We start from the raw sequence: 14,827 nt of genomic DNA, 5'->3' as shown, positions 1-14,827 counted from the left end.
CTTGTAATTGTACCATTTTTCCCCATCCCTGCTGTTTTACCATTTGTAAAATTCCTGCTAAGACTGACTGTAAAACTAACTGATAAAATGAGTTATCAGCAAAAACTAGAAAGTAACACAACATTTTCATCTGCATTACATTTCTCACATCATTCAGTTCCTTTTAAAGCCTTTTGTAAGTTTAAGTGTTCAGAAAAGGCTCTCAGCATAAAGAGAAGCATGGAATGAAACACACCAGTGCTCGGCTCCTCTCTCCATTCTCCTTTCAGACTGTTCAAACAATTGAAACGATTGTTGTAATATGAACATAATTATGTACACGGCCACAGAGGACTATGGCAGCAGTGCCTTACCTCAACACCTGGCAAAGCGGGAGAGGAGATGAGTAAAGTCTTGTAAGAGATCTGGCTATTCCAGGCCCAGCAGTCAGAGATTAACCCTTGGCTTTGGACAATTACATAAGATCCCTTTAATCCTTGGCAATTTAGCAGTGGCAATGAAGGTACCTCAGCTAGAACTTCTTTGCACATGAAATGCACGCTCAGGTGCAGCGTTTTTAACCAAATGTTGAGGACGACAAGAACTTTATTGGAATGTGAACAAATGCCATGAGAGGGATTTTGTAAAGCCTGATATTTGTGATGCTTAAAACACACACACACACACGAACACACACAAAAGAAAACCTACTACACGTTTTTGTGTATAGAAATGAATTAACAAAACTGTGCTGAGTAAGTGGTTGTAGTGGCAGTGACAGCAGGAACACTTAATAAGAGGATTTATTTTCATCTCCTATCTATAACTAGCTCTTTGTTGGCCTCTATCGGCCATGGAAAGTACAAGGACTGTCAATTTGAAATCTTTCTGCCGCCATTAGTCGTAACACATTCAATCCACAAGCGGAAGGTCACTGGTTTGATTCAAGTCAGAGACACAAATCCCCTTTAGGTTTGCATCAGTAACAGCATCTGGTGTACAACTCTGCCAACTCAGAGTTTTGTCGTTATTATTATTATTATTACATTATTATTTCAACAGCTGTAACAAGAGAGTCTCTCAAACACGAGAAAGATACAGTTACTGTTATCCTGTCTTATTTGAATGGTAATAAAAATGATAGTTGCAAGGACTTTCTCAGCTTATGTATTTAAAATAGCAATGTTTTAATGAGAGTGATCTACCTATTGATATGACCGCGTCTCTCTGCAAACCATTCATATTGAAAGAACAAGAAAGAACAGAGTGCTGTAAAAGCACAAGGAGAGTGTTATACCGGACGTGCTTCCACTGCTTCTGTAACTTCCTGCTGTCTGATCCACTTCTAAACACAGAAGTGGGAGTGTGAGAGTACACATGACACGAGGAAGAAGGAAGGATTCATGGGGGAAAAAGCTACTCAGACAGTATGGGGCCTAAATACTGTTTTGAGTACTGACACGGCTATCAGAAAGAATCAGATATGGTATTTAGTGAAGCTTGTTCTGAAAATCAGACCATCTCTGCAGATTTAATCTGACGGTATTGTGTACAGAGTTCACCACTTACAGCAATACTAAAGTGCAAACGCCTGCCAAACTACTTTCTGGACAGTCAGTCTTCTTATTGTGTAATATGTACCCTGCAGTTATATCTAGTTAATGTTGATTTTAGTTGCAGTTGTACTGCTTCACAGAACTTCCTGTTGTATTCAGTGGTGTTCTCCACATTCCGCTGCCCAGTGGTCTGTGCGGCTTTCAAATCATGCAACAGAGGAGGAAACAACAGGATGAGGAAGAGAGAGAAAAAAAGTTGAGGGGGGGGCAAATACTCAGATAATTATAAAGACAGTTAATTGCCACTATGGCAAAAACACCTGCGCTGGCAGGCATGTCGTTTTATCGTGAAGAAGAACAGTAATGAAGCTACCACATAAACAGGACTATATTTATGCATACTGGTTTCTTCAGCCAGACGCCTCTCTGTTACTGAAAGTACAACATACATTATGCAGATTTTGTTAATGATTGGGAGGTCTTATACAGTTAGTCATGGGGAGTAACTTTAGTAAAGGTCATGAGATGGTAAGTTGAGTATTTAAGTGTTAACTGTTTGATTACTCTCCGTGAAATAAAGTTTTAGGCTTTAGGACCTGGGAGGGTGAGGATTCTTCACCCACTCATCCACATGGGCGGGACTGGCCTGGAAATCTGATTCCAGGGCAGAGATTTTCATGCTCTGGGGCCTGGGAAATCGTCTCATACACTTCTGTCTTTGCCATCAGATACTTTCACTTAATACCGGTCAGGTCAGTGCTGGGGGGATCTTTTTGTAAGCAGCTTGACGATAAACCTGCCGAGTTATTCAAAGGACCCAATAAGGTAAGATGAATGTGCTCGGAGCACAGGAAGCATGGAGAGGGAGGGAGAGAGTAGAGGGCGTCCATCAACTGGTGGGAAATGTCCAGGCATGTGAAAAGAGGCCAAAAAGTCTGTCTATCTTTAACATGGTTAAAGATCCCTTTACAGCCATGTAGTTCCTCCAAGTAGTGCAAAAGCAAAGCAACTGTTTGCTGCACATAACTAGAACTGCATGACAGTCCAGACTTTCAGGGGGTTGGCTACACCTTTTGACCTGATTTAATTTGTAACAAGGGACGCTTCTCCTTCTTTTATCTACATGTTTTAAATGCCAGTGTCATTCATACTAAGTCACATGTCCAGAAAAATGAACTGCTTGTGACCTGCTCAATTAGACTGATGTAAACATCTCTGAACTACATCTCTAAGTGGTGATATGCATAAAGCCTGTCCTCCCTAAAGTACACGTTCGCTCTATGTACATGAACTGCTCTAAAAAACGCATCTTTAGCTGTAGGGGTGTGTCATGCGTCAGTGAGTGGCCACTTTTCCCTCACCACAAGTAACCAATGAGCATCAACCAGACTTAGTCCTCCATTAGAGAATGTTATGTATGTTAAGTTTTTTCCCACTCCCAAGTCATGAACAACTCAGATCTTGCTGACCAATGTTTTGGCTTAGACACAGTGCACCCTGAAGCTGCCTACGTGGCTGTTATACAAGTCATTGCTTGAGGTTTGCACAGAGAGAGCTGCTTTAAATGGCATGGGCTAAACCACACTACTAGCCTACCACAGCTTGCATCTTCTAAATCTCAAGAGTAAACCCTAAGTATGTACTGTTTGTCTTCATGTCTTCTCTTAGGTTTTGTCTTTTAGTAACATTACACCATGTGGGCAACAAACCTCGTATCTCTCGTCCTTCTGACAACTGCAGCCTCGGCAGCAACCTCCACATCAAAAGACAAAGTGTTGAGTAACCATGCCACCATCCTGGCTGACAGCACTGCCAATTTGGCTTTCAGTGTCTACCAGAGCATGGTAAAAGACAAAAATGTAGAGAACATTATCATTTCCCCTGTTGTCGTGGCCTCCTCTCTGGGTCTTGTGGCTCTTGGGGGAAAGGCCTCCACTGCTTCTCAGGTAAAAACCATCCTGAATGTAGCTAAAGTTAAAGATGAGCATCTCCACCCCAGTTTGGCTGAGCTGCTCATAGAGTTGAGCGACCCAAAGACTCGCAATATCACCTGGAAGATTAGCAACCGCCTGTATGGACCCAGCTCTGTCACTTTTGTGGAAGACTTTGTCAAAAGCAGCAAAAAGCACTATAATTGTGAGCACTCAAAGATCAATTTCCGAGACAAGAAGAATGCTGTGAACTCCATCAACGAATGGGCAGCCAAGTCTACTGATGGCAAACTGCCTGAGGTGACCAAGAATGTAGAAAAGACTGATGGGGCGATGATCATCAGTGCCATGTTTTTCAAATGTGAGTGGATAAGGCTGTGTATACATGTAGTATTCTATACTGTTCCCTAAAAGACACCTAAAATTAACTGAATGTTTTTTCTCTCAGGTCACTGGGATGAGCAGTTCCATCATAAGATGGTGGATAACCGTGGATTCATGGTGTCACATAGCTACACTGTTTCAGTACAGATGATGCATCGCACCGGTAGCTGAAGACATTCCTATCAGCTTGTTCAGAAACACAGTTTGAGACTAGGAATGGTAGAACATTTTGGGAAAATTGAAAAGTTACTGCTCCAGAGGATCACAGGGCTTGAAAAAGTAGCACCCGCAAACCCACAAACAATATAACTCCACTCTTTACATGTGCATGTTTCACTAGTGAATGAGGGAGTGACTAGGGACTCATTGCCTTGAATAGAGACATCAAGTCTCTGCCACAAAACTTCCGGTAGAAGGATTTTTAGCTAGCATAGCTAAGCTAGCTTTCTGTTTAGTCTTTATGCCAAATTCAGCTAAAACATAAGTGCAGTGACCTATAAAATCAGTCTTTTTCGAAAAATGTGAAAGTATTTATAGGTGCTACTATTACTGATACTACAACCACCTTAAGATCACAACACATGTTAATTAAACATAGATATTTATGAGTAAAATGATATTTCTCACTATTGTTTACTAGAGAGATAAGTCCAAATAACTGTAATAATGTCTCGGGAGATATTATTATCATACTGTATCTGTAGGTAGGAACTTGATTCACAATAAAAAAAAAAAGATCATAACTCGCTGAATTTTCAACTCACTAGTAAATGGTTTGAGTAGTTACAAATGCCGGGCACAGTATGATTATTTCTTCCCATTTATACAGAAACAATTTCCAGTATATATTATCTAGGGAGTTTGTAAAAACTGTGGTTAACAGCTGTGCATTTACCAGTTCAATATCCAACATTATGCAAAACTAAATATGAGTAATAAATGTAACACTTTCTTTTTTTGAAAACTGTAACCAGCAGAAATTATAAGAGACTCTCTAAAGTGCATGGACAGATTGATGATATTTGTAATTAATTTGTTTCATCAGGTCTCTTTGGCTTCTATGATGACAAAGACAATAAGTTATCTATCCTGAGCATGCCTCTATCTCATAAGAAGTCCACTGTGGTATTCTTCATGCCCTACCATGTGGAACCTTTGGATAGACTGGAAAAGATGCTGACCAAGAAGCAGGTGGATAAATGGATTGGTTTGCTACAGGAGACAGCTATAGCTGTGTCTCTGCCCAAAGTCAGCATGGAAGTCAGTCATGATCTGCAGGTAAACAATTTAAGAGTTTGTGCCTTACCACAGAACACTCTTTTACATTGTCACTATAAACATTTCATGTTACTCCTCAGAAACACCTCCAGGAGCTGGGCCTGACCGAGGCTGTGGACAAATCTAAAGCTGACTTTTCCAACATCTCTGGGAAGAAGGACCTCTACTTGTCAAGTGTGTTCCACGCCTCTGCTTTGGAATGGGACACTGATGGAAATGAAATTGATACCAGTATCTTTGGCACAGACAAGCTGAAAAACCCTAAACTGTTCTACGCTGACCACCCCTTTATTTTCCTAGTAAAGGACCAGAAAACAAGCTCCATCTTGTTCATTGGCAGGATGGTCCGACCAAAGGGTGAAAAGATGAGAGATGAACTGTAACCATGTGTGTAAGTTAGATGTTTGGCTGTTATCATGAGTGTAGATTTTATACTGCAGCATGTTGAGAAATGAAGAGTACATCTGATACTATGTAAGAGCACTCTTTTATGTCACATGGCAACAACATTCCATAATACACAACTTAAACATTTGTCTTGTAATTACTGTATGAGGCGATGTGCACATCTTTGAATTTGGGACAGTTGTTAATATTTCAGTGTGTGTGTGTGTTTGTTTGTATGTTGGCATGTCACATTATGGACTGAATACTTACATTAAGTATGACATATTAAAGTTTTTGTTAAAGCACACTTTGTTTTAATAAAGTAGCAGTAACATCAGAATTTGTGCACGAAAAAGGTTTCTGGTGTCATTAAGTCTTAAAAAATTATGTAAAATGTGCACATCCTACAAGCTTCCTTACCTTTTTGTGTCCACTTGTCTTTGTTTGGAGTCACCCTGAATGCAGTTCGATTTGTGCGCACATGGTTTAGCAATGCAAAATATGATTGAGCTGTTTTAAATGTCCGGTTTTTGCAATAAAAGTATATAAAAAAAGAACTAGCAGGTTTTATCCTTATTTTAGGATGCTGCCCTTTACTTTGTGACCTAAACATGTGGCTGCTGCTCCAGGACATGGTTATCGTCACATCAGCAATTTCCTAATAACAACTGCTCCAAAACATAAAATTAATGGATGATCCATCATTTGATTGGCTAGAAAATCGGTTAGGTAAGTAAGTAGGACCTAAGAAAGCATGCAAGAATCAATACTAAAGATAAACACTGTCATTGTCAACAGCACAGCACAGCTCAACACACCACCTAAAGGCCATCTGTATTTATGACACATGCACAAGGAAAAATAACAATTAGACAAAAGACATGTGTTTCCTTTCTGTTGCAGTGTGTGCATGCCATTTTTAATATAGTGAACACAGTTCTTTAGCATGAATTGCACTGTAGCTTACTTAAAGTCAATGGTGAACGGGTGGTTAATTGCTCTGCCTTTCATATAGAAACACACAGCTAGAGATTTATATAACAGTGGAAGTATCAGTCCCCGCCCCGCCTATTGTTTTATCGTCACTGTACACACTGTTTACATTGTGTTACTGATTTGTTCAGACTGTATCGTTCAGTGGTTCCTCTTTGCTTGAGCTGTGTGACACATTTCTGTCTAATTGTTGCTGACGTAGTAATAACGTCTTGATACTGTTTATTGTTGCTATGACTTAACATAGTCCACACTTTAATGTGTACGGGAAGAGAACAGCCCACCATGCCAACCCTAACCTTGTTTTGGTAGTAGAATGGTGGGATTGTGTATATTTATGGAGTGAACCAGCAATAGCATTTTGCCATTGCAATATTTTTTAGGTTACAAGTCTAAAAAGTACTATGATGTTTACATATTTACAAAGAAAATATATAAAATATACACGAAATGTGCACTTATACGTTACATGAAACCTTCGTTTTTAATACCTTCAGGGTGTGCTTTCACTTTTGTGTATTTGTAGTGTGTATTTTCGTGTGTTTTTTTTAGCAGCAGCTCAACTGGCTCTCGCTATCGCCCTCTCCATCGCGCGTGGAGGAGGGCTCGCGGAGCGCTCGTGCACTATGATGGGACTACAAATCCGTTAGCGCCTACAGCCTCCTCCTCTTTCATCATGGCTCCCTCGATAGACAGGCAAGGATACTGGGGGCGGCCGACCTCAACACTGGACTGGTGTGAGGAAAATTATGTCGTGTCCTTTTACATCGCGGAATTCTGTAAGTAAAAATCTGCCCGTACCATCATTTACTCTAAAAACGGTGAATTTCGGGGTTCGTTTAATGAGGCTTTAGACTGGGAGAGTCGTAGTACTTCGCCCCTCTAAGGTAAACATAGGAAGAACTGGTGTAACTGTAATTTAGTGCATATCTATTATTGTGTTATCTCGGCTAATAACACGATTTTCTCCGTGTAGTGTAAACGTTAATCTGTACGGCTACCGGAGCTCTAAGTAAATGAGGAAAAAGATACGCTGTTTACAGCGGATATATTGTCAACCTGTTCTGTGCATCGTAACGCTAGCCAGCACTCGCTACACGTATCGAACAACCTTTAAACCTGTATGCAAAGCAGCTCAGCACAAACGGCTCACTTCATATTATTTCACGTTGCCAGCCATTTGTGTTACAAGTCCGCTGTTGAACGTGTTCTTCCTGTAAGACAGTACGTTAGTCAGTCAGGGACACCACTGGAAACTTGATAAAACATTCCCTTCACATTATCAGGGCGCCTCTCTGCCTTGTCCACCGATAAAAAACCTGTTCCTCTGGAACCGTAATCTTAGATTAAACCGCTGTTTCCATCAGTCTTATCAAAAAGCTGTTGTATCAGCAGAAATGACAGGACAAAGGCTTGAACCTTCATTAAGGAGACAGTAAAACTCTTCGAAATAATTTACTCTAGCCAAACAAGCGAACAGAAGAATGACCCATTCCTGTGCAGCAAACAAAAATGTTTACCCAGCCTATTAATAGTTCATGGCGACAGTTTGTAACATAAAGTGATACAAATGACTGTCGTCATGTGTGACACAGTGCAAAATCCATGTGTCCAGCAAGTTCATTGTAATACATTGTAACTGTTACAGTACTTTTCCTTTGAAGGGAAAAGGTTCACTTGCTGTTGTCAGCGGTGTTCAGAGTTACTGTATGGTGCAACAGTTGATCCAAAGTTGGCTCAAAGTGAACTTAAGCGTTGCAGTTTGGACTCCTTTGTCATCTGTCTTCCTCTGTCTGACACACATCTGCCTAGCTGCAGGTTTTCTGCTATAGTTTTGTGTGTCCTTTATAGTAGACTGCACTTCTGGTATGGGTAATTTTTATCAGTAACCAAAATCTGCATATTTTGGTGGCTTTAATCAGAAATCTGCAGATAAAGGCATGCTGGTTTCTGGAGATCCTAGTAAGTTAGTTTTCAAACAATGCAATGTCCTGGTAAGTCTGATTGTTTTCCACGCCTCAGTGCATACATAGCCACACCCAGAAAGTGCAAGGTTGTGTTCAGAGTTGAGCTCTGTTTTGTGAGGTTCGCTGTGGACTAGATGATGTGCAAGCAGTGCTCCATGCACACGTTAATGACCTATGGGGGGAGGGAGGTTCTCTGCCTGAACAGTGACACCGGTTCAGTCAGAGGACACATTTGTATATCAAGCGTAGTTTTGCTCGGCGTAATTGGTTGAATCATTTGAATCAGAACTGACCACTACAACCCTACTACAGGTCGCCCTCATCTGTCTGTGCCACACTGTAAAACATAGTGGGGAAAACACAGCCTATAAAATTAGGATCTAAAACACAAGATTGTAACATGCTATGTGAAAAATGTGATTTCAGGATTGAGTGTATAGGTGTCATATTAATTTGTCAGTAAAGGGGTCGGGTAGTTTCAGTTTTGACTAGCTAAGAAGCAAAAACCCAGATCAGTCTAAATTCAAACTATTTGCATATTTGTACAGTTTAAATAAACGAATCCTAGTGCTATTGCTTCTATATCGTATAATAGAGATTTTATAGCTGTGCACCCTTTGGATTTTATGCTGCAACCGTGGTAATGCGATACCATGCATAATACTCGTTGCGGCCATGTCACCTTTTCTCTGAGCTTTTCAGAGATGTGCAGTTATCTTAAAGGTCATGTCACCCGACTTTCATTTATCTGTGCTGTCTTTGCTGACAGGGAACACTGTCAGCAACCTGATCATGATTCTCCCTCCCATTTACGGGGCCATCCAGACATTTCGTGACGGCCTCGAGTCCCGCTACATCTGCTCTTTTCTCGGACTGGCAGGTTGGTGCACTGGCTCTGCATTAATACTGTGATTGTTGCGAGAACATGCTTGTGACAGTTATTGAGAGCAGTGGCTCAGTATTTACAGCAAACGCCTCCGGCCGAATGTCCTAACTTTGAATTTTTGTGTCTTGTGTGTACTCTTCCCCCACACCCAAGCTGTTGGTGTTGGTTCCTGGTGCTTCCACATGACGCTGCTGTATGAGATGCAGGTGGGCTGCAAATCTGAACATGTCAGCAAAAGCGGGCATAAACTGAACTCATGAGCATTTGCTACTTGACCAAATGCTTGCTTGTACAGTGATGTAGTAATGTGTGTTTCTTTTCTGTCTCGTCATTTGCAGTTACTGGATGAGTTGCCTATGATTTACAGTACCTGCGTTTTTGTCTACTGTATGTAAGTGTCTTCATCTTTTCGGATCAATTGTTGCAGCGCTCACCTGAGAACAAATCCAGTATCACTGTAAAATGAACCAGTGAATCCTTTACTGATAACTTGATGCCTTAAAAAAACCAGCCTGTTTTTGAAGATTTGTTTCTAGATTTCACTTTCATTTTAGCTCAGCTTATATTTGCCCTTTGCCCTTTGGTTCTCTTCTTATCAAGCTCAATATAAAAGATAAATATTAATTTGTTTTTCAGATATGAGTGTTTCAAGCAGGAGAAGGGTGTCAGTTTATTTCCTATTGCAATATTATTTATCTTCAGTGTCTCAGTCACTGTGGTGAGTATACATGTTTTCATTACCAGTTTACTCTGAAACTGAACTCAGGAAGAAAGCATTAACGATCGTCCTGTCCCTGTTGACTGTTACTTGTGTAGGTATATTTGCAGTGGAAGGAGCCAGTGTTTCACCAGGTAAGGGAGTGTTTTGCATTATGTTCACCTGACTCATGTTGCTCATTGTTTGCAATTAGGGTGCCTTAGGTCTACTTTGGCCTGTGTAAACACTGAGCTTGCCAATGCGGCATGCAAACTCAGCTTGGTGCATTGTGGGTGTTAAATGTATGGCAGCATTTCACACCAAAGCAGAGGAATTTCAAGTGTACCATTAAGAAAAATGATCCAGAGCCCTGAAACAGAACCAAACCTTTAACTGTGGCATTAAACACGTCAAACACTTGTTGCCAGGAAGGAGATAAATCTAATACGCCTAACCCTAAAAACCATTAAAGATAAGCATAGCCAATTATGTAGGGCTGCTGTTAGTGTTTGTCTGTACCTATTATAGTCTCAGGTAATGTGCTGTGTTACAGCAATAAGGAAAATGTGACAAAGTGGCCTTTGTTTAGTCCTTGGAGCTGTATTTGTTTACTAATCACACTGGTCTGTAGTGGTTGTGATAACACTCCCTCTGTTCTAGCATGGTGAGCCAACACATCCATAAACATGCACAGAAACATGATGTCAGTTTAGTTAACAGTTGTGTGCTGCTCAGCTGAAGAATGTTTGCTTTATTTTTAAATCTTACTCAAAAATTTGACAGTGATATACTATTGCTACAACTACCGCTATTGCTAGTAATAGTAATAATAATAAATGGTAATTAACCCAGGCCTGCTACTGGCCCAGTTCCACTGGCAGCCATACACAGCCTCCACCAAATGTAACAGATGATGTAGTATGCTGTGGACCATAAGCTTTTCCTATCTGTCTGGTTTATTTAGTATTTCCAGCCTGATGCTGGCCTCTTTCACTTGCATCAGCATTTCTTTTGACCTCATATTAACCATTCCAGTGAAAACACTTGAACACTTTAAATCAACTAAATTCTTATATCTTTACCTGATACAGCTTGCTAGCCAGTTGTCAATATATTTTTGAGCCTTAGAGTTAAAGTTAAATGTTTGCACTTGAATCACATTAGGCTGTTTTGCTTTTAAATTCCACTGTGGAGGGTATACAGAGCTCTGTATAACCTCCAACTAGAAAAAATAGAATTAGAATTGTCCAAATACTTATGGACCTAGCTGTATATACTGGTTCCTTTCTTTAGTTATATTCTAATTTGCTACAATATTGTTTCTTTTTATCTGTTGTTAAAAAAGAGCCAAGTCAATAATTCTACAGGTCAAACACAACACAGTCTAACAGGGATTAGTGAGTCCTGAATTATGGGCCTCAATTACCTGTTAGTTACAGTTCTGTCTAAAAGTCTTGAGCCACCCTTAATTTCTTTATATTTTGCTTTCAAGGAACCAGACGTATAACTTTTTGAACTGTTCTTCAGTAATAGTTCTCCAGGCTTTGTGAAGGTCTTTCAAAGTTTAACTTTGTCACCGACTTGTTGTCCCTGACCATTTTCAGGGAAATGTTTCTTTATCAGCTTAACAAAAAATGACCTATGATCATTCAAGTATAAAAAGACACCTGACACCTAAAGAACCTGTTTTAAATTGTATCTTTAGGCACTGTGTTACTAGCAGACTGTTGGAAACACAGAAGTTGTTCCCATTTGTTTTTCAGTTAAATTAATGAAAAATGCTAAAATTACCTTTTTATGATTGGGTGTGTGACACATTTACAGACTTCTGTTTCCGACTGGCTTTTTCTGCCTTCTGGTGAGCAGCTGTTGCTCAGAGTTAGAGCGGAGGGTCGATCCCTGCACAAAGCTAGTGCAGCGTTAAACCTTTTAATAAATGTGTCCATGCTTTTCACAGCTCAGCTAAAGCCAACATGAAACAGAACTTGAATATGATTATTGGGCTTGGCTAGATTTAGTATTAGAAATCTTTCTGGCTGCATGTTCTTTTTCGATTATAAGGAACTTCTCAGATATGCCACTTCCTGAGCAGAAATAAAACTGCTGACAATTCTGATTAGAAAGCTCAAATGATTTATATCACAAAAGGTTAGCAGTTGGCTACAATGTGCATGAAACACCAGAAAACAAAAATGTTAGATGAAAGGAGATTTTACTTGACCAACATCATATGCTAATAAGCTGTGTTATTATTTGTTGTGCACAAGCTCGGGCTGTTTCCATCGGAGGAATTTCCTGTCAGTTGAACTCTGCTGACTCAGTGGAAATGTATAATTACTGAAAGATTGTATCTGTATCCATATCATGCATGATCCAACTCTGTTTCAAATCCAAACACCTGCCCTTGTTTCCAGGTCATGTATGGTGCTCTAGTAGCTTGCCTAGTATTGCGTTCTATCTTCATTGTTACATGGTAAGTTTGCCACAAGGTCCATTAAATAAGAAACATTAACATATCAAAAGACGTGTTATTCATTAATATTCAGTAAGGCAACAACATGCTGAAGGGTGTTTTTTGTTGTTGTTGTTTGATTTTCTTTCAGGGTGTACCCATGGCACAAGCCACTGTTCTACACCTCTTTAGCTATCTTTTTGTTGGGTTTCCTTCTTTGGAACATCGACAATATCTTCTGTGACTCTTTAAGGTGAGTAGTGGAAGTTAAGGTTAATTGTGAAATTCTGAGAACCAAGTTAATTATTCTCCACTTAACAGTTGCAATGGTAAAAGTGTTCACTTCAAAGTCATAAACTGTAACTCCGATCTTACTGCAATCAAACCAACCGACACTGTTTCTCTAAAAAAAAAAATGCATGTTTAGGTTTAAATGTCCATGCAGGTGTTAAATCACGATCTTTGGGTCAATTTATTATCATTTTTTGTTGTAGTTGATAAAAATGTTTCACTTTGTTAATGTCTCGAGTTGTTGGGTAAACACTTACTTTTGAATCCCAGAGCCAGTAGACAAACACTGCCCCCTGGTGTTGGAGTGGTAACACAGTTCCATGCGTGGTGGCACATATTTACAGGTCTGGGGTCTTACCTACACATACTTTTCAGGTAAGCTTCAGTCACAGGAGATTACAGTTGCAGTGCGGTTTATTGTCCACATGGATTCAAATCAATTGTTCTTGTTTTTTAGCTTGCAGATCAGATCAACCTACCTCAAGTACAGGCCAAAAGTAAAGGTACACCCAACTCTTTGTCTGCAGGATATTGTGTATGTTATGTAGTGTCACGTGTTTGTTTGAATATTTGTTATCTCACTGGTGACCTGTGGCTGTATCTTAACATTGTACAGTTTCTATGTGGAGTGTGGCCCACATTGCACATTGAACCACAGAGGACAAGCTGAATGAAGGAAAGGGGACCAACCGAAGGATTGTGACTGCCAAAGGCAGACATCCTCGGCACCGGAACCTGCCAATGTCACCCTGCAGCTGCTGGGGGGACCCAGCCAGGGGGAGGGTGGGCCCCAAGACACCACCCCAGGGACCCTTCAGCTCTGCACTGTGGGGATTAAGTACAGTATAGCACTGAGATCAGTTCTAAGAAATTATTATTTTTTAATCACCATAATTTATTAGACTAGTTTTTCTGTAATTTTATTGGAGTGTAGTATTTTATTTGGTTATTAATTTTGGATGCAATGAAGTGATCTGTTGAAGTGACTAATGCTGAAAGGGTTTTGGACTTTAGCTTGGGTAGGGTTTGGGAATGGGGTAATGAGTGTCATTAATGCAAAAGTCACATGACATTGCCTTTGTATGTTCAGTCCTGTGAATGTTTAAATCCCCTTCAAATGCATCCCTGTTAGTAGCAAGTATAGATCAGAGTACTTTGCTTATCGGTAGCTGAGAGAACACTACTTACAGCACATCCTGTCCCTAATGTAGTTTCGGGATATGCTTACTACAAATGGAGTAAATGCCAGCTAGAAATCTGATGCGGTGTAGCTCAGATGTCTCAACTCGTCATAGTTGTTCACTCATTTGCTTGTTTGTTTTTTAATATTCTAACGTTTTAAGTTACACTGGGAATCAAAACACACGTGTGATGTGTGAGGTATTTTAATAGTTCAGTGCTCGTACAAAACAAAAAAATTATTGACAAAGTTAAGATTTTTCCTGGTGCAAGGCGCAAGACAAATCACTTTCTACATCTCCAGTTTCTCTGAACAGACAGAAAGCTTCCTCTTCCTGCTAAAGTGATACTCTGAACTAATTTGTGCTTTATGAAGAACTACAGCCACCACGGGGGTAGGTGTAGTGGAACCATAATGAGACTACCTCAGGGTTGTTATACAGTACAGGACAGTCATACTTGAAACGTTGATAGTGAAACTAGTTAAAAGTCTGTCAGTAGAACTTTAGTTGTTGAAAGTGAATCAAAGGACCAAGTGAATGACTGGAACATGTCTGAGTTGTTACATCTTTATGAGCTGCGGTGAATGAAGAACTGGACTTGTCCACTTCTGGCTTGCTAAATATCTCCTTCTGCATTAGCTATCCGGTCTTTAAGTCTGAGTCTGAGTCATTAGCCGTGCCTGGGCCCAAACTCCACCGCAGGTCTCAAAGTCACAAGATCACTGCGGCATCAGTGAGAGTTAAAACTGTCTAAATTCTTTCATCTTTAATAAAATAATCAGTGTTGCTGCTTTACCAGGTGTAACAAATAAGTTTAACATCCAGGCATCCATGAAAACAGAATT

At 40.1% G+C, this 14,827-nt stretch overlaps 2 protein-coding genes across 2 annotated transcripts; both read left to right on the top strand.

The window, feature by feature from the left end:
• The first annotated feature begins 2,167 nt into the window (after positions 1-2,167).
• Positions 2,168-6,069, top strand: serpinh1a (serpin peptidase inhibitor, clade H (heat shock protein 47), member 1a). Its single transcript, XM_040011628.1, has 5 exons — positions 2,168-2,360; positions 3,204-3,827; positions 3,915-4,013; positions 4,896-5,128; positions 5,209-6,069. The coding sequence occupies exons 2-5, from the start codon at positions 3,230-3,232 to the stop codon at positions 5,509-5,511; spliced, it is 1,233 nt and encodes a 410-aa protein (XP_039867562.1). The 5' UTR covers positions 2,168-2,360; positions 3,204-3,229; the 3' UTR covers positions 5,512-6,069.
• Positions 6,070-7,150: 1,081 nt separating this feature from the next.
• On the top strand, positions 7,151-14,416 carry acer3 (alkaline ceramidase 3). Its single transcript, XM_040011640.1, has 11 exons — positions 7,151-7,287; positions 9,245-9,355; positions 9,515-9,567; positions 9,700-9,752; positions 9,998-10,079; positions 10,178-10,213; positions 12,473-12,531; positions 12,662-12,763; positions 13,072-13,176; positions 13,259-13,304; positions 13,418-14,416. The coding sequence occupies exons 1-11, from the start codon at positions 7,185-7,187 to the stop codon at positions 13,469-13,471; spliced, it is 804 nt and encodes a 267-aa protein (XP_039867574.1). The 5' UTR covers positions 7,151-7,184; the 3' UTR covers positions 13,472-14,416.
• Positions 14,417-14,827: the final 411 nt, after the last annotated feature.

Source organism: Simochromis diagramma, unplaced genomic scaffold (genome assembly GCF_900408965.1).
Source record: "Simochromis diagramma unplaced genomic scaffold, fSimDia1.1 OVJJ01000123.1, whole genome shotgun sequence".
Taxonomy (NCBI): domain Eukaryota; kingdom Metazoa; phylum Chordata; class Actinopteri; order Cichliformes; family Cichlidae; genus Simochromis; species Simochromis diagramma.
This window is presented reverse-complemented; position numbering and strand designations above follow the sequence as displayed.